The sequence below is a fragment of the Notamacropus eugenii genome, chromosome 3 (genome assembly GCF_028372415.1).
Source record: "Notamacropus eugenii isolate mMacEug1 chromosome 3, mMacEug1.pri_v2, whole genome shotgun sequence".
NCBI lineage: Eukaryota > Metazoa > Chordata > Mammalia > Diprotodontia > Macropodidae > Notamacropus > Notamacropus eugenii.
The window spans coordinates 257,582,784-257,604,239 of record NC_092874.1 but is presented as its reverse complement, the minus strand read 5'-3'; the positions used below and the strand labels follow the sequence as shown (position 1 = coordinate 257,604,239).

Genomic DNA, 21,456 nt, shown 5'->3' with positions numbered 1-21,456 from the left:
TATCAAGGATGCTTAGCCTTTTTGTACTAGTGACCCCTTTTGGCAGTCTAATGAAGCCAAAAGAATCCTCCTCAGAATAATATTTTTGATGAATAAAATAAAGTACATAGTATAACAAAGTAAATCAATTATATTGGAATATGGGTATAAAAACACTTTTTAAAAAACAAGATCATATGCCCCAGGTAAAAAAAAAAAGATCTAACTTGCAACTTGTCTCCACCATTAGAACATAAGTTTCTGAAGCACAATGATTCCTTTAACCTTTCTTTTCACCTACAGCTGTTAAGCATAGTGTCCATGTACAAGGAGAACATAATAAATGTGCATTGTTTGACTGGTTGTAAAAGGGAAAGTGCCAGAAAAGAAAAATAGAGAAATGGTCTTATAGTCATAAGGATATTGATTTATAAAAACTTCAAGCCCTGCCACTCTCACATGCAAAGGGAGTGACTCTGGGCATCTTATTAGACCTCTCAATGCCCCTGGTGAATCTCCACCTAGAAGATGCTGATATGCCTTGATATTGGCAGTTGTGTGTTCATCCTTTTGCTGCTGAAGAAGACCATGCCATCAGAGAAATGATGACATGACTTGCACTTGACTTTGTTTTGAGTGAGGGAGGGCTGTGCAGGTCACCAGACTCACTTCTCCTCCAGAGTCATCTGAATCCAGTGACCTGATATTCATCAGGATGACTGGAGATGACCCAGGATGAGGCAGTTGAGGTTAAGTGACTTGCCCAAGGTCATACAGCTAGTGAGTGGCAGTTGTAAACACCAGTGAAATGGTAGGTTTGATTTACCAGAGGGAGGACAGGAGGGAGAGAGGGAGGTTCAGTGTAGAAGCCTGGCATTAGATTGTGTCTGTTCTCTGAGAAACTACTTAGCCAAGCACCAAGAGGCATGTCACTAGTTCAGTCACTAGGTGATAGCATGACTTGGCCAAAAATGACCTATGAAACAACTAAAAGAACAAGGAACCATTTTATTCTAGGCAAAAAAGCAAAACCTATGTTGGAAAATAAAATTCAGATCAAGAAATGAAAGAAGCAAAAGAATTTTAAAGAAACTAGAAATCTCCCACTGCTACTCCATGAATACCCTTTTATAGTACAAAGAGCATAGACTCTACAGTTTGAGATTCAGGATTCAAAGTCTATCAATGATGTTTACAATCTGTGTTCTATTAGGCAAATCAACCAAATTCTCTTGGCCTATAAGATTCCCTCCAGTCCTAAATCAATGGGAACTGGTAAATTGAGGGGAAAACAGGGCTCTTATTCACACTGCTTGCTCCACATTCTGCACTTTTCCCATTCTTTTCCTGTTTTGGTTGAAAGAAAAAAGTATGCCAATGGAACATGGACACCAGTCCATTGCTTAACCCTGTATTAGAAAAGTGAGATAGATAGGACTTCAGATTAGGAGTTGACACAATGACAAGCACCTTTTATTTCCCTTGACTCCCAATATTCTACTAAGCAGCAAGTTTTTCAAGAGATACTGTGCTTATGCTGTTAGCTATGTAGTGCAGTGGATAGTGTTGAGCCTAGAGTCAGGAAGACTCATCTTCCTGAGTTCAAATCTAGCCTCAGACACTTCCTAGGTGTGTGGCCCTGGGCAATTCCCTTAACTCTGTTTGCTTCAGTTTCCTCACGTGTAAAATGAGCTGGAGAAGGAAATGACAAAGCACTCCAATATCTTTGATACGGAAACCCTAAATGGGGTCATAAAGAGTTGGACATGGCCGAAAATAATGAACAACAACAAAAAAAGGCATTATGCTTCCTTCTTTATAAGCTAGTTGCTTTTACAGTTAATTAGCATTAGCAGGAAAATGCACACACTATTTTCACTGAAGTTATTCCCCTATTTCTTCATCATAGGGCAAAAGATACCCTTGGTGATTTTAGGGTCATGATGAAATTATAACAGTAAAGAGAAAAGAGAAGATGGGGATGAGGACTTAATACCCCCTAGAGACTCTATCCTATGATAAGTCCCATAGGAATTTTTGCTTTCAGCTTTCTTGATTTTGCTTTGGCCATTCTATAAACCAATGATATCACATGTCCGAGGACTTTGAACCCAACCTTTCACTGACTAATGAAGCCTCAGGTTTATTTTTTTACAGCTCAATCACCTAAAGACAGAGTTTCTGAAACCTAGATGAATACATTCTTTGTCCAGATGACAAAACTATTTGTCATGAATCAAAGGTTAGATAAAAGACCACATATAAAAGAAACCTCTAAGAGAAAAGGTAACTGACCCATTCCACTTTGCTCTAAGAAATACCTCTTTTATGTCCTAAGAATTCAGACAAATTTTGCTATTGAAAAATTCAGATCACTAGCTAAAGCTGAATCCTTTCATCTGGAAATGTCATTTCTGAAAATATAATAACCTTTAAAAAAGAAAAGAAAAACACCTACTGAACATCTTCCTTTCATTTTTAAATATAACTTTAGTTTTCATGAAAAAAGTAAAAATTCTTGTGTTGATACATTCCTGGATATTCTATAAGGCTCAATGGCTCATACATAAGGCTCATTTCTCCATTCTATGATTGCTATAACTATATTACAAATGACATTTCATAGCAATAAGGGACCATAATAGGGTTTAAAACGACAAGGTTTTTTTTTCCCCTTATCTTTCTTATCTTTCCTTTCTTTTTTCCAACTCTATGGTAGAATATTGTAGGAGAATGAGCCCATTTGAAGTCAGCCAATCTGAATTTGAATTTCAGCTTTTTAATTTCTAGCTCTATGACACTGGGCAAATAATTTCAATGGAGGAACCTCAGTTTCCTCATCTGAAAAATGAGAAAAACTAGATGACTCCTTTCCACATCTATGAGCCCATTTAATTTTAACATATACACAAGCTTACACATGTGTGCAATCTTCTCTCCTCTTTCCCTATATGCATATGTTATCAAATTTGGTCCTTCCAATTCAGGGTCAGAAAAAGGGTGGAGACATCTTATCTAACCCCATTCACTTGTACATTTCTGATCTGTGGTGATATCACTAGAAGGTGGACATAATTATCTTAGAACAAGAAAAGTTTTAACCTTGCATGCATTTTAATTGTTTACCCAGAAATTTTGGGGAAGAATAAAAATGTACTGTTCCAAAAGAGCTTAATCTTTATATAACCCTTGTAATAAAATTATGAAGGACTCCTCAAAAAATATAACTTGACTTGTGGAAACATGAGATTCAAGCTTATGTCTAAGTATCCATAGATGTATATAAAATGTGTTCTCTAACAGTTACATAAATTAATCAATAAGCAATTACTAAGTACTTATAATGTGCCAGGAAATGGAAGATAAACACGCCAGATCACAATGTATAAACTAAGTAAAGAACAGCCTTCATTTCATCCAATAGAAAATGCAGATGATGAAAAGGACTCACACGGAGTCTTAGTGCAAAAACCAAGTGAAGAATGTACAACAACACATAAACAATAAATATGATTCTCCTCTACCTTTGATACACCTTTCCACAAAGTCCTGAAGTCCTATAGACCCAGAGCCAACCTTTTATATGGACTCCTCTCAGAAGAGAATGGGGCTTGAGGCTATTAAACAAGAAAAACTTCAATACTTTGTTGAGTTTTTTTGGGATATTCCAGATATCTCTCTAGAACAAAGGTTCAAAACCATTTTGTAACATAGACTCCATTAACAGTCTGAAGGAGCATAGGGATCACTTTCAGAATAATGATTTTAATGCATAAAATACACAAAATTATAAAGAAATATAGTAATCAAAACTTAAAAAAATAACACGTTTAGGAATGCCAATTCTCCTATGGTAGAAGTTTAAAGTTATAATTCTACTCCAAAGTTTTGGATTTCCCTGGAAAGGAAAACTTGGAGCTAATTGGGCAACTTCACCTTCCCATAAGACCCATTCAACAATTCATTATAATATTGGAGCAAAAAGTCCAAGTCCTTTATCCTTCCATAAGAGATTTTTTCATTCTTCTCAGTGGGTCAATGTGATTCTCCATACCATATTTCAAAACTCATTTATGGTTCAACACCCTATAATTCATACATCAAACCAGTGAATTTCCTTGATCAACTTCCCCCAGATAATTGACTTGTGACCACTGAGCAAAAGTGTCTTAGACCTTTACTAACTGGAGAGGAAGGAGAGTAAACAGGCCTTAAACCTGAAGAAGAAGAAGTCTGTAACATTCCTAGACATAAGTCTTTGGAGGCAGGGCAGGTTTAAGTTATCCCTGATGGAGTATACTCTTCTCTGTAGACAAGACCTTTGTTGATGGGGATGGCTAGGCCCTTGAGTGTGGTGGGTGCCTGAATAGTTTATCAGAATTACTTGAAACATAAAATCTCCATTCTCTTTAAAATTTAAACATATTTTAAATGAATTTTAATAAATGACTATCAATATTTTTCTTCATTCAATTTTAAAAAAAAAATAACATTCGAGTTTGTATAGATGAAATTGGACCTGTTAAAGACCTTAGTTTAAAAAAAAAGTAGAGGTCTCCCCTCTCATCTGGGGCCATCTTCACTTGTACTTATCTATATCTTGCCACTGGATCCATATGGCTCTGGAGGAGAAAGTGAGGCTGGTGACTTTGCACAGCCCTCCCCTACTTAAATCCAATTCACTTGCATGCCATGCCATCACCTCCCTAATGACGCAGTCCTCTTTAAGAATGAAGGACAATCAACAGATGAACAGGCAATTTTGTATTAGAGCTAAAAATCCCAGTACAAAGAACTTATTTTTTTTGTTTTTTACAGATGACACATTTGGAACCTAACATTTCCTCAATGTACATTTTAGTAAAATATCCATGATAAATGCATGCCACTTATTTCAAGGAGAAGTGCTTGGGACTCATCAATACAATCTGGTACAATGTGCTATTGCCAATTTTAAAAAGACTCCTGGATGGAGAGAGAATCTGAGGAGCAGTCTAGTTAATACTACGCAAACACACTTAGCCAGAAGGGAGAGAGAGAGAGGAAAAAACACAGTCAAAATACCTTGGCAATGCTACGATGTCTCAGCTCTCTGGATCGAGTCAAGGATATAACTAAACATTTGGGGTGTCTTACAAAAAGTTATTATTAACTCCATTTTTTTTAATTTTCAAGGGGAAGGAAATGCTGGGTGGACTAAGCCTGTTTGCTAGAAAATAATCACACATACACACAGCTGTAATATACATATAAAATCAACCTAAGAGGAATTGTTTCCTTTGAAATAATTTTTTATTAAAATTGGATTTATTATCTGGAAAGAACAAGCTTTTCATAAGCTTAATGCTTGTGGGATCAAACAGCAGGTTGGCCATATGCACTTTAGGCAGACACCAAGCATCCCTGAATTGGCAATATATTTTAAGCCATGGCAAGGCTATAAATCATACTTCATTTTCAGAAGTCTTAATGAAACACGTCTGAAATGCATAATTTTTGTAATGTTTCAAAATGGTAATTTAAGTACCACTTGTTTCATAGGATAGTGTAAGTCATTACACTTTTATTTTCATCTTTGTAGCAGGAGAATCCAAGGTTGTCATACTTAGAGAGGCATCAATGCTCTACCATCAATCAAACTGTGAAAATTTAAAGAAACACTGTGTAGTTTATCATCTGGAACAAGATCCAGATAGATGCAGCCTATTTTGGTACAAATTCTACATAATAGAAGGAAATTCTACTTTATTCTCCACTGGGTGCTGCTTCTCACTTCTTTCTCTATAATTATATAGCACCCTGCTCAACCTGGAAGATACTTTCAACCCTGTATCTTCTCATAGTGAGGGATCCCTCCAACCTTATGATTCCTTTCTCTGGTTGGTATGCTTCTCCTGCAACTTTCATTTTAAGGAAAAGCCCCTAGACAAGTCATTTTCACTCCATCAGTCCTTTCTGGGATCCCCTCTTCTCTTTTGTGACTTCTTACTTCACTATTCCTCCCTGAAGTACCCCTCTCCCCTTGCTCCCCACTTTTTAGCATGCCTTGCCACATTAGAATGTAAGTTGGTCAAGGGTAGGTACTGTCTCATATTTATTTGGACTCCTAGAAGTTAACCATGTGCCTGGCATATACCAAGGGATTAAGAAATATATGTTGACTTGAAACAGAGATGGACCAAGGCCATCACATTACACAACAAGGAGACTGAGAAAGTAGCCAAAGATTGAGGCATCTAAACTATACCGAAGAAGGAACTGAACAATGCCTCCCAAGTATATTCAAGAATAATGAAGGGATTGCTTTGAGCACAAAGTCACAATAGAGAAATAAACATGGCAAATTTCAGAAATCACCATATAGAATGAATAGATGTCACTCTGGTATTTAAAAGAAGTCCAAGAGGTAAAGTTAGAATAATAAAATAACCCCATATCAACAACTAACAATGCCTCAGAAGAAAAATAAAATGGCTTGGTTACAAGGCTTACATGAGTAGCTGAAAGAAATTAATAAATACAAAATTAATATTAAGGAGAAAAAAATGGGGAGGAAAACCAATAGCTTAGACTAGAAAGAGAAAAACTTTAGCCAAATAATGAACCTCCCCAAAATAGGATATACCAAACAGAATTCAACAGTACTACTGAAATAACAAGAAATAATAAAGACAACATATTGCAATAAATATAATTTCTGAGGTAGATGCCATCCAATAAAACTAATCTAACAAAGAGGTGGAGAGACAATGCTAAATCATTGGATCTCTTGAAAACCATGTCAAAACAATAGTCCTAGATACCTTATTTCAAGAAATCGAGAAGAAAAATGCCCTAGATCTGTTTAAATAAAACATAGCAAAATAGAAAACAAAATAAAAGAATCACTATCATCTTCCTATGAGAAATTCCAAAATGCAAATACCCTGGAATATCAAAGCCAAAACCCAGGACTTTTAAGTCAAGGAAAAAAAAAATATTGCCAGAAGCCAGAAAGAGTTCAAGTACAAAGGAATCACAATGATGATTACATAAGACTTGGCAGTAGTTACATTAAAGAAGAGAAAAACATGGAATATGACATTCTAAAATGGAAAAGATAAAGTTTATTAAAATATTATAACCAAAATTAACTTATTCATAACATTAGCAAAGAAGAGTATATAAAAATATGAAAGAAAGGTGGGGATTATCATCACATGAAGCTCATTCCTGGCTAAACCTGAAAAAGTAAGGTTTATAAAAATTTTAAAAAAAAGAAAATCTCTCTTTCTCTCTCTCTCTCCCTCCCTCCCTCCCGCCCTCTCTCTCTCTCTCTCTCTCTCTCTCTCTCTCTCTCTCTATATATATATATATATATATATATACATATATATATATGTATATATATATACACACATATGTATACACATGTAAATATATGTGTGTATGTGTACACACACATGTACATTTTAATACAAAAAAAATAAGGATGTTCAGAAGTGGGTAGAAACAATTAGGACACTGTTGGAACTACCAAATTAAATGCAATATATTCTTTAAAAACAACAATCTGTGTATAACAGAAATTCAGGGTGTAATATACAATAATCTTTCTATGTTCTTTTGAATAAGAAAATATCCATTTTTGTTAATGTTTGTGAAGTTAATAGTAATGACTGATAATTTTACATTCAACACATGCCTTTCTAAAAGACAAATTTTATATATATATATATAATCTGTAGTAATTTTCCCTGAGTATTTAATATTATTCCCTTCCTTCTCTTCTAACAAACAGAGGAAACAATCTGTCTTACAAGAAATGATTTGACCAGAAAAGTATTGCCTGGCTAGATATGTCCTTTGAGTTACTTGGCCAATAACAATAGATTCTTGACAAACACATTAAATTTATGCCTGGATGGTGTCCTTAGAAATACTCATTCACAGTTAATTGAAACAAATTAAATACACATATGGAAATGTAATTCAAACTTACTACAAACTCTTGACTACCTGTAAATACTCACTAACTGCTTAAAGGCCACATTGAGTTAAGCAGGAATAAAGAATATACACAGAACACATATGACACTAATAAATAGCTTGATGCCACCCACTCTGTACAGCTGGAGTGGAGAAAATGCAAAATTTATCAGCTGCCAGCAGAAAGCCCTCAGCTTAATGATTTCAAATTGAATGTCTCAGCCCATTTGTTACCATAAGAAAAATGATTCACCCCTGTTTCTGGGAAAAACACAAGTGCTCCACGCATAGATACAACTTCTTAAAGCAAATTTAAAACATTAAATTATCCAATATTGTTTCCTTTTTATGACCTGTTATTTTTTAAAAACCCACATTAAAGAAAAAAAAATAGCCCTTCATTTCTTAATCATTTCACATCAGTAATGTCCCGCAGTTCCTTTTCCCTCTGTAAACTAACCATCTCCCACCCTTCCTCATTTTTTTGTCCCAATGCTATTTCCTTAAGTTGACAAGAACTAAATATTTCAGCAGGCATTTTAATTTCAAAACTCTGACAAGGTTTACATATAAAGACAAAAAAGAAAACCTTGCTAAATCACTTTAACAAAAATCTAGATATTTGGTTTTCCTAACACATGGAGAAATCATTATGAATACTTCTGGTGGAACTACAAGGGACACTGGAGGGACTCTGTGTAATTCTTGAATCTCAAAATGGGAAAAGAAGCTGAAGACCATCTAGATCAATGCATTCATTGATGCACATCTAGCCATTACCATAGTAAGAAAGCCCACTTCAGCCCAATCTACTTTAAAGTACCTCCAATTAAGAAGGCTTTCCTCACATCAAGCTTAATTTTTATCCAATTCAACATGGACCTCACTGCTCTCAAGTTTGGGCTTTTAAAAGAATCTAAATCCCTCTTTCCCATGATGCTCCTTCAAATATTTGAAGACACCTTATTTTTCGCCATCTTATGTCCTAGTCTTCTCTTATGCAGTCCGTACATGCTTAGTTGACAAGCTCACAGTTGATCTGCTAATCTTGTCCAATATCCTTATTTTGGAGTTGAGGGAAATCTAGCAAGAAGAGTTAGTATGTGAATTGCCTAAATGAACAAAGACATGATAAGAGAACCTTCATCATTTTAGTTGTTCTCCTTTGGATGGTCTCAAGATGATCAACGTCTTAGAACTGAACACAATACCCCACAAACCCAACAATTAATTTAAACTCATTACCCAGGTCTTTTCAACCTATCTAGATTATGTGTTGGACTGACATTAGTGTGTATATGGGTATGGGTGGGTATGTTCTCATGTGCATATTGGCACGCATGTATGATTCCAGGAGATAATTTGGACAAAGTAAAGGCATAAAGATTGAAGGAATTTCTTTTTACCTAACTAGCAGCCTCTTTAGTCTTTTGAAGTTTTTTGGTTTTTGTTTGTTTTTTTTTTTTTTGCTTTGATTCTGAAGAGGGGAAAAAATGTATTGTGAGTATAATTCTGACAAGCAGAGGGATCAGGGTAAAACAATGCAGGACATGCAGGACAGCAATATTCCAAACCTTGGACACTAGGCTACCTTTAAAACATTAGCTTATTTCTGGTCATATCACACTGTTCAGTTCTATTTAATTAGGACTTCCTTAAGACCCCAAATACTTTCCAAATGAACTGCTAGACAGCCATGCCCTTTCTGAGTTATGTCTGTTCCTTATGAATTTGTTTTTTTTTTTCATTTTTTTTTGGGGGGGGGGAATCTGAATCTTTACTTTCAAATGTCAACATAATAGAAACATCCCCAAATTTTTAACCAGTGGTGTCAAAAATAAGGGTCATTAATTCATCCACATGGATCCCAGTGGGTTGTATATTGACTTAGTTTTAAAATGTAATGTGATCTGTTTCACTGTATTTTTATGTGTTTTGCTAAATATTTCCCAATTACACTCTAATCTACAGGAGTGTTGCATCCCACAGGAATGCATCTTTGACACCTCTTTCTAGACTACTGAATCTTGTCATTTTGAACCTTGATCCTTATCATTCAGTAGGTTACCTTTCTGTCCTGGCTTTGTGTTATCTGAATATTCTATAAACATCCATCTATTCCTTTATTCAATTTACTGACAAAAATGTTAAACAGTACAGGGTAAAGAACATAACTAATGTGCTTGGACTCTCCACTGAAACTTTTTATTCCAAATTGCTATCAAACTTTTAATGACTGTTCTTCAGGACCAGCCTTTCAACTAGCTTAGAATACGCTAATTACTTATCATGTCCATGTCTCCCCAATTTTCCAGTAGACTAGCAACAGAGATTTTTTCAAACACTACACTAAAAATCTAGGCAGAATATTATATCTATTGAAGTTTCCTCGTTTTAGTCTACAGACACTTTCCAAAAGGAGGTAATTAAGCTATTATCAATGAGTTCATGAAAGCTATTTGTGACAATTACTCTTTTGCTAGGTGTTCAATAACTATCCTTTAATAATATATTTTAGAATTCTGTTAGCAAACAAAGTCCAAGTCACTAGCCAATAGCACACACATTTCCTTCTCTTCTCCTTTTTGGAGTAACTAGATGACATCTGATATGTTTGTTATTCTCCATGAGCTTCCAAAGTTCACTGAAATTAGTTCAATAATTTTGTGTAAAATCATTAAAAACTAGACAAAACATGCTAAGGATTTAAACATATTCTGCATATGCATGACATTGGAGGATGGAGAAAATAAATTTGAACTTTATTTTTATTTTGGTGAGATGTATATATTTTATCAGATCATATCAATATAAAGCTAGTTAAATAATAAAAGTTAATATGCACCTGGGGTTTTGGTTGGAAAGTACAAATCTCTTGAGAATTCTTCAGTAAAAGTAGTTATGGTCAGTGACTATGAAAGTGAAGACTAGAACAGCCAGTTTTTTTTCGTTTGTTTTTTTACAAATATCTCATTTGACAAAACAGCAGAATAAGGAGAGTGCACTCCTGAGCAAAAACAACTACCCCATTCTGAAGAGAACTAAAATGGGGTAAAAACAGAGCCTGGACCTGGCACTAAAGGCTAATTCTGGAGTTTTATGAAGTTTGAAAGGTGAATATATCTAAGAAAAAGTTATCAAACATTACTGTCAGTGTAACTCCATAATAACCTCAAGCAGTAACTCAAAAGGAAAAAAATGGCTATTTCTCAATAGCTACACAAATGCTTCAAAGAAATTAAAACAAACATATTTAAATAGGTATGCAAATAAATTAATAAAACAAAAATACATAGAAAAATAAAAAAGCAATTAAAATGAAATAAAGGTTCTTAAGAACTGGGAGCATAACGAGTACCTTAGAAGACAAAATGTTAAAGCTTTATGAAGATATGGAATAGCTGAAAACTAAGACAGACCAAATAGAACTTAATAAGTCCATTAGACAGCAAGAGACATTAAAACAAAATTTAAAGATCGAAAATATAGAAAAATCAATCAAATATGAAATAACTGAAATTAAATTCAACTGACCTAGAAAATTCCATAAAGGAGAGATAATTTAAGGCTCACTGGTTTCCCAAGGAAATCATGTTTAAAAAAAAAAAAAGCCTGAGCATTATACTTCAAGAAATCATTAATAAAAACCATCCTGATGCATTAGAACCAAAGACAAAGTAAATTTTTTTAAAAATTGTTAATCACTTCTTGAAAGAACTCCTTAGCGGAAATGCCTCACATCCAAAATCCAATGCTCCCATAACAATTAAGAAATAATACTATAAGTATCCAAAAAAAGAAGTAATTGAAATTCCAAAAATCTAGTCAGGATTGACTAGAGGAGATCTTGAAATATAACATTCCAAAAGGCAAAAATATATGCTTATAAACAAGAATAGCTTATCCTGAAAAACTGAAATTAATCTTACAGTTAACCTTACCAAAAAATGGATATTTAATGGAATAGAAGACTTTCAAACATTCCAAAGAAAAGACCAAAAATGAGTAGGATCTTTAAAATACAAACACAAGAATCCAGAAAAAAATCAAACATAACCCAGGATCAGGCTTGGGCATTTGCATAAGGCTCTTCATTGGTAGGGAAAATAATTACTTAATATTCTGTGCCTGCATGAGTGGCAGAAATGATGAGTGTAGGAGTAGATTTTTTTCTGGAGTCTGTCTTTGAGAAAGGACATATACAGTATCAGACTTCATTCAAGGAGAAACCCCTGGGGGGAAAAGGACATCTTTTAAAGGAGCTGCCATATAGAAGACTGGAGGCTTTTAGTATGTCCTTGTTTCTTGCCACAGTACAAACTCAAAGCAATTATCATGTGGGTAAGATCAAGAACTCTTCTCGGAAAACTAGAACCAGAGATAGAATTCACCTCTCTGAAACACTCATCAATTCGTCCTCTCACACTCTCCATCACTGAAAAGAGTCTCATGTAAAAGCACAAGCTTATACCAAAAACCCAGATGTGTGATGTAGGTTTTTAAATCAATGCCATATTAATTTTTTTAATTAATTAGATTTATTTTGATATGTGCTGATAAAATATTATTAATTACCTAGAAAAATGTAATTTTGTTTGAACAAATGAAATAGTAAGCATCCTAATAAGAGAAGAAAAATATGTACCCCTTAAGAAGTGTAATGGCATCAAAGGGTACTGAACTAGAGAAGGAGGAAGAGGAGTACCAGTAGTAGTAGTCCTTGGTTAGATTTATTCTACTCTGAGCATCTGGAGAATCTAAAGAAAAGGGAGGGTCTGATGAGGAATACACTAGTGTAAAAAGGGGGAAAAAAAGCATGGAACTCACTCTTTCTTATAATTAGGGTATACTTCCCAAGCCAGAAGCAGGAATTTAAAAAATCAGAGAAAAAACAACTAGAAACTGTGTCTTAAATTGTCATTTAGACATGTGGAGAATGGTTGAACAAATTGCGATGTAAATTTAAGGGAATATTATTATGCCCCCAAAAGTCAAAAGAACCATTTTCAGAGAATCCTGAATAGTACAGAGTGTTCCAGAGTAAAATGAAAAGAATTGGGAGAACCTATACCAGGACAAGAGTAATGTGAAGAAAATATTATTTAGAAAAAACTTAAGAACTCTTATATAAACAATGACTGTCCATGTCTCTGGAAAAACCATGATGAGATACAGCATACATCTTCTAATAGATAAGCTACAGACATACGGAGCAGAGACATATGTTTTTGGACATGGTCATTATGTGGATTCATTTTGATAGGCTATGTGTATTTGTTAAGTGGATTTTTTATGCTTTTTCTTGGTTTGGGGGAGGGAGGGATGAAAGAAAAAATTAGATGTAGTGATGCCAAAAAAGTAGACTATTGTAACACTTTTGAAAATGCACCAGAGAAAACAGAAGGAAGTTAAGGAATCAAAGGCATGTACAGTCTGGAAATTAAGGTGTAAAATGTATTCCATGCTTTTTTCAAAATGCAAATAGTGTGAAACAGATTCACAGTTTCATATGAAATCTTATTTTTGTGTGCTGCTGTATGTATGGAAAGCTCATTTATTTTTAGTTTTAAGTTCAGAATAAAAAAAAAACAAATTAAAAAGATCAATGAGAAGCATAATGCATTATTGAAATGTAAATATCTTATGCAGCTTACTCCTAGGCATGAGCCTTATTCACATATAGCTGGCTATTTACTTGATGGCTGAAAGTTAACCTTTACTTTCTGTACTGTTTTTCCTTTGAGAGCAAAGAGGAAGAGTAGATCAATAAGATGCTTTAAAACCTGCAACCCTTAGAAACTGTCTACCAATCACAGCATTACAAAGTATGTTTCTACTTTGTCTAAGTAAACTCGAAGGTGGCATGGCACAGAGGAATGGGCATTGACTGGAATCTGAGGTTTGGTTACTGTTCAGTCATTTCAGTCTCATCTGACTCTTCATGAGTAAATTTGGGATTTTCTTGGCAGAGATATTGGAATGGTTCACCATTTTCTTCTCCTGCTCATTTTACAGATGTGGAAACTGAGACAAAATCAAGTGACTTGTCCAAGATCACATAGCTAGTAGGAGTCTGAGATGAGGTTTAAATTCGGAAAAATGATTCTGCCTCACTCCAGACCCAGCACTCTATCCATTGAACCACGTTGGACAATGTATATTTGTTAGCATTTTTTTATCCATCATTTGAGAAAGCATTTGGGGGACCGATAACAAATGTTGATAAAAATAAATGAGTCAAGAAACTTTCAACACTGAAACTTCATCTTTGGTTTACAAAATGGTAGAAGAGAATTGTATACAGCTAACTTGTGTTGCTTGATATGAAAAGCAAAGTAAATAAATCTTTGGTTCTAAAATACTTTAGCAGGTACTGCAGTTGGCTGTAAAAAATATTCCTCTTCACTTAGGAGCTATTTCCAACTTGCGAAGGAAGAGTGTGTTAGTTTTACCATTCATATTACTTCCATTTTAACCAGTTCTGCTATGTATGTATACATTTCTGTGTATGTGTATATGTATATATATACACATACATGCATATATTTTAACACCCAAGTTAATCAAGAAAGCTTTACCCAGGAGGAAAAAGGAAGCTGAAACAATAAAATGGTAAAGAAAAGAAATACAAACTCTTTAAGAAGAAATCCAATGACTCTCAGTGACAGAGTAGTAAGACAAATTCCGACAACCTACCTAGGAAATAAGATGACACAGAGACAAGAAGGGGTGGGGTGGGGAGAGGACAAAGAGAATGAAGAGGAGGAAGGAAGAAGGAGGGAGGGAAAGGACAAATCAAAAGAAAAAAGGGGAGATATTTCTGATTTTCCAGCCTCTCAAGCCTCCATTTTATTGGGCAAGTTTTAATTCTACCAGAGACATACATGAATACAGTTCATTATCTGATATTAATATATATATACATATATTCAAACACACATGCATATATACATATATATACACACACATATACATATGTACACATTTCATTTTTAAAACAACCTTTTGTCAAACAAGTATTCAGCTTTTACTGTATATAATACACTATGCTAGGCACAAAATTTAGATTAGATATTTCTGCTTTTAAAGAATTTATAATCAGTTGGGTACAGGTAGGATGGGTAATTGAATCATTTAATCAAAGCACTTACGTGACTATCAAGTTCACCATTATTTTACACATTTAGGAACATGAGAGCTCAATATGTAAGGTCCAAGGTCACAAAGCTAATAAGTTACTGAATGAGAATTAAAACTCTACTCCACGAACTCCAAATCTAGAGCTTATTCTCCTAAATACACGTATCACACTTTCAGTGACTGCTACAAAACAACACGTGGTAAGTGAAAAAAAGTGATTTTTTTAAAGCAGCATGTAAAGTTCAAGAGAAAAATACTTAATAAGTGCAATATTATAGAAAATTTCATAAAGATTGTTTATATCATTAAAGTAATAGTCTTAAGCTTTATTATATAATGGTCCTTTTTGGAAGTTTGGTGACATAGGTGCTCCCTTTTTAAAAATAATGTTTTAAATATAAAAAATGCAACATGTAGGATTATAATGGAAGCCAATTACATTGCAATACAATATCAAAATATTTAAAATAAAACAAGTTCACAGATCCCAGTTTCAGAACTTCTTCTTTGAAGCATGGACAGGAATGAAATTGGCAAAGAAAATAAAGACAAACTTTCTCAGCACAAGGAACATAGAGAATAAAATGTAAAGCCCTGAAGCTGGAACTGGGACGTGACTTTGAATTATAATTGCTTCTTTTTTTTTTTTTTTTTTTTTTTCAAATTAAACACTTGACTAAGTCATTGTTATTGCATTCTGTCTCTCTGGAATTACTTAATTCTTTCATTCACTTTTTCAATTATTCTCACAACTTGAATTTCTGAAATTATTTCAAGCACACATTATTTTTCTGTGATGAGTGAAGTGGAAAGTCTACCCACAGCACTGGCCTTCTTTTATAAGCAACATGTTAAGTGTCCTTAATTCATACCAATTTAAAGTTCACTGTTCCATTAAGGTGCTCTTTTTTTTAAAAAAGTCTCTCCTTCAATATAACTAAACTACTGTCGCTTATAAAGAAAATAAGCTTTTAAAATAGATAGCAAGCTAAATTGATTAGTGTGAGATTCATGATGGTGGAAATCATATTATCTCTCCCCATTTTATCTCCCCTATTGACTAGCACAGCATTGTGTACAGAGTAGGTGGTTAATATATATTTATTCAAATGAATTAAAAGTGCATTGAAAAATTAGTATTTCACTATTTTAGTATGAATCCTGTCCTTGTGCTTCCTGGCTTTGTTCTTCAATGTATAGTATTATATTTGGATAATTTTATTGTCATACAGGCATTTGTCAAACCTAGCATCTACCTGAATGCACCCTATTCCTATATCCTCAAGCTAGGTCTGAGGTTGACCAGTGATCAAGGAGGAGTCTGAAAGGGAAAAGGAAAGGTGAATTCTTATTGTAGTGCTTTCAAACCCCACCACCACCACCACAAGATAATATGAAGATCTACTCCAGGGATATAGGCCAGACAGAGATAACCCAGAGGAAAAAAAAAAAAAGATCAAAAAGGAGAGTAAGGAGGGGAGAGAAAGTAGGGGGAAGGCTCCTCTGGACCCTCCTAGCTTCAGAGCGATTATCAATAGTAACTGCTGCTGTTTCCCTCCCAGGCTGATGTCTTTCTTTTTCTTGACCTCATTAAAGGGGCCATGCCCTGGCTACTTCTTAAACAGGCCTATTGAATGAATGGGAGTTGCCTAGGCCTAAGTGAGTGACTGCAAAGACCTTGGCCTAAAGGGCCCAAGGTCTTCCAGTGGATCCTGGGTCTTCTCCAGTCATCCTGATGAATATCTGGTCACTGAATTCAGATGGCTCTGGAGGAGAAGTGAGGCTGGTGACCTGCACAGGCCTCCCTCACTCAAAACAAAGTCAAGTGCAAGTCATGTCATCATTTCTCTGATGGCATGGTCTTCTTCAGCAACAAAGGACGAACACAATTTCTGCTTCTTCCATCTCATCTTACTATAAATTTATTCCCTAGATTTATTTCCCAGCATATATTTAGGTTGAAAGAAGTTTGACAGATGTACCTGTGTCCAGATAGAAAAGCTCCCATTGGGAGTTCAAGGTGAGAAAAGAGACCTGGGAGTCAGTAGGTCAGGAGGTGGCACATTAACAGTACAAAGTGTGTCCTGACACTACTATGCCAAACAGTCCAAACAGCTTCATTTGCAGAGTCCTGGCCCCTTTGTTGTAGCTGCCTCAGCCTGGATTTCTCCTCTGCAAGCTTTTATGCAACTTCTCAAGAATTCTTTTTCTCTGGTTGTATGAAACTCACCAAGACCTGGGTTCCTCTTCAAGTCTGACTTCCTGACTTTAATGAACTAACTTTTAAAGATCACCCTAAATTTCCTCATTCTTCTTCCTATGGCAATGCTTTCTTTCTAACTTATTTAATGAATTTGTTCCTATCTCATAAAGGGATCCTAGAGTAAGACAGGAATTACCTCTGCACTGGGACTCCTTCTCTATGATTGGATACTGGACTTTCAAGATGAATTCTGTTACATATAGGAAATGTTGTTTATTTCTACTGGAGGAAAGCTTTATTTATCAAATTTAAAAGCAGCTTTTACATCATTACTCCTCATTATTTCATTCTTCAAAGGTATTATAAATGGTATTATAAATATTTGTCATAGAATACATATTTTAAAGAAATTCAATAGCCCAATTCCTTCTAACCTAAGAAATTATACACTAAAGGGAGAAAACACATCTTTTCTCCATTCGCTTGTCCTAGATGCAGCTTCACCAATGCTGAAAGAACTATAAAAGTCCCCAACACATAGTTTTGCCCATTCCTTGGCTTCCAAGGTCTCTAATCATCCAGGTACAGATTTCTAGTACCCCCAATAGATAACTGGATTATTGTTTTGTTTCACTCATTTCCATGAAGCAAATTGTGGGGAAACTCCAGACCTGAAATGAAACTCCTTCCACGAATAGAGATCTATAACTCTCTTGCATATGAAAGCTATAGAGAGCTGTCCAAGGTACTGAGAAGTTTTATGACTTCCTTAGGATTAGAGAGCCTGGAGATATCAGAGAAAAGACTTAATCCCAGGTCTTCCTAACTGCGAAATTACCTTTCCACTATACCAGACAGCCTGAAGGAAATTATCCTCAACAATTAGAAAATTCTCCAATTTTCAAAGTATTTCCTTAATGTCATAAGAGTTTGTGGCTTTGTTATCAAATCACAATAAATCAGTGAATTCAATGAGTAGAATTGAATTCCCAGAATTAAGCAAGATGTATTAGGTGATTCAAGAGAAATACGACATAAGAGGTCATACCCCAAAAGAGTATATATCTTACTCACCAGTCATTTTCCTGACATATACTTTGTCGGTAGACCAGACTAGTAAATATTGACTTGGGGATCATCTTGGAAGCCCTGTTGCCATGACTGATGAGATCCTCAACTAATCCACTATTTCAGTCATAATATAGACTGCTCTGGAAGAGTAGTGACAATCTCCCTGCCACTATCCCTGTAACTGGAAGGAACAAAGTTCCCCTCACTCGAAATCTTTCCTCTATGTGTGTTAACTTTCCCTTCACACATGTATACCTTGAGGGCAGAGACTATTGGTACTTTCATATTTGGATCCTCCAGTTCTTATCTCAATATTTCAAATTTCTTAAGATAGATATATAGATTGATTGATCAATTGAATGATATAGATGTGGACAAATATAATGTATACATATCTACACACACACACATATAGTTATCTATTCACATATATAGACAGATAAGCATATTTTCATATATATATGTCTAGGTATATATTCATATATAGAGGTAGGGGTGTGTGTGTGTGTGTGTGTGTGTGTGTGTGTGTGTGTGTATGTGTGTGTGTGTAATTCCTATGATCAAACAATATAATATGAATATAATAAGAATATCTTTGACACTACAGTCTCACTGTGATGTAGCAGACAGAACAACGGACCAGGAATCAGGAGAGATCTGGGGTCAAATTTCTCTTCTCACATGGATCATGGCAAATCATAATCTCTCCAAGTCTCAATTTCTTCATCTTTAAATGAGGATATTATTAAGCAGCTACTTAGCTTAGGCTGCTGCTTATGAGGCACAAACTCTAGAAACACACACATATCCACACATATTGTATGTATAATGTCACACATGTGTGCTTGTGTTTGTGTTTACATATGTATATATTCACACATATACATATGTGTATATATAGTATTTGCAAACACATTGTAGTATTTGAAAACATACACATTTCATATGAATGGATCACATTGACATTTTCACAATTTTACTCTCTTTGTCAATTTTTCTATCTGATTCATTTTTAACAGATTACACGCCTTCTCTCCCACTAGCAGAGTAACAGGACAACACCAACAAAATGATGTATCATGTTTTTTAAATTAATGGGATCAAACCCTAATGTGTGTGGCAAATTAATTTAAATATTCTTAAAATTCATAGAGCTTTATATAGTTACCTATCTGCATCCACAGTCACATCATGTACCCCTCTCTGAATGACATCACGAGACGTTGCCAAGTCTGGTATTCGGTTCAAACTTCTAGTATATAGGTTCAGTCCTCCATCTGTCATGTACCTGAAAATAAATTACCAATAAGTTAGGATTTGAACAAAGATAAGAGAACAAAATCAAAAGGATAAATACAAACAGAAAAACAGCAAAGTTATATCTTTGTGAATAATAGGATACTTTACTTAGAAGACCTTAAAGCATTAACAAAGAACTTCATCAATTCAATAATTTGTTTCAGCAAAGTAGCATGACACAAAATAAACCTACAAAAAATTAATAATTCTATGTATTATTAGGCCATTTGGAAGAAAGGGTAGAGCATTCATTGAAAGTAACTATAAAATACATAAAATGTTTGGAGTCTAACATCATCATTATCACATCTATACCAGGCTTCCTACATGCTGGGCACTGTGCTAAGAACTTTAGAAGTAGCATCTCCTTTGATATTCACAACAATCCTATGACTTAGGTGCTATTATTATCCACATGGTGTAGATGAGGAAACCGATGCAAAGAGAAAATGTGACCCAGGCTCAAATGACTAGTAAGTGTCTGAGGTACAACTTAGGTCTTCACGATGCTAGGTCCAGAGTTCTATCCACTGTACCTACACACTGTATCCATCTACTGTTAGCAGCCCTTAACAAAATAGATGCAGGACACACACACACACACACACACACACACACACACACACACACACACACACATACACGATCAGGAAAAAATATATATGTTGAATATGCAAGTGTGTATATATACATTGTATTTTATAGAAATCAAGATAAGCCAAAGTAATTACAGAGCTTTAATAATTTGTTAATTGGGCTATATTAATATAAAAAAGTATTACCTACATGAATCTACATATCTACATATGTCAAACTGCTAAGGCAATATTTTCTACAATTTGAGTAAATATTAATAAAATTAAGAATGGAGGAATAAAAGGTCAACAATTTCAAGGAAAATAATAGAGTGAATTATGAACAGTCTAATATCAGAATTCAAATTATTTTATCAAAGCTATTTTGGCATTGGTTGTAGTATTCCAAAAACCCATGAAAACAAAGAAGGAGATTCTTTACTCAATAAAGACTTACTGCAAAACTGAAAAGCAACTTATAACAAAATAAATCGAGACTAAAATCTTAACACTACATAAAATGATAAGCTATATATGGATTTGCATCTAAACAAAAAACTTCCCATCATAATAAATTAGAGAAAAATAGAATGTTAGGCCTTTCACAACTATGGTTAGTGTCCCCACAAGGGATGGAGGTTTTTAAAAAGACGAAATGTATATTTTTGTAGTATAAAATTTTAAAGGTGTCAAATTAACAAAGTAAATGCAGCTTGAATAAAAAAAAGTTATGGATTGGGGCAGGAAATCAATGTAAGATAATAAAAAGTCTCACCTTCAAAATATAGATTGATTTGATATTAATATATTTAGAGTCATTCACTAATAGAAAAGTGATTAAAGGACAGGAAGAATTGTTAAGAAAAAATTCAAAGCCTTAACACCTCCATAAAAACACTGCATATCAGTAGCAAAAAATGAATTGTAAATTAAAGCAGCATTCACCTCATACTCATCAAACTGGCATATGTGTTTTAAAAAATGATGTTTTAGGGATTGTAGAAACAATGACAGTATTGGAATGGAGGTGAATTAATCTATCCATCCCAAAAACAACTTGGAGTTACACATGAAAAACTACTAAATTATCCATAACCTTTAATCAAATGATCCCACTAATGGGTTTTTATCCCAGAAATGTCAATACTGTAAAGAAAGGTTCTACATGCAACAACTTATTCATAGTAATATAAGTTGTAGTAGCAAAGGTATAGAAACAAA

General features: G+C 34.5%; 1 protein-coding gene across 6 annotated transcripts in view; it reads right to left on the bottom strand.

Annotated features, from left to right (window-relative positions):
- NAV3 (neuron navigator 3) overlaps positions 1-21,456 on the bottom strand; it is a 1,098,252-nt gene that overhangs the window by 154,699 nt on the left and 922,097 nt on the right. For all 6 annotated transcript variants that reach the window (XM_072655445.1, XM_072655444.1, XM_072655443.1 and 3 more), the window contains one exon: positions 19,530-19,649. In XM_072655445.1, coding sequence (XP_072511546.1) covers positions 19,530-19,649 — 120 coding nt within the window. The remainder of the gene's footprint in view (positions 1-19,529; positions 19,650-21,456) is intronic.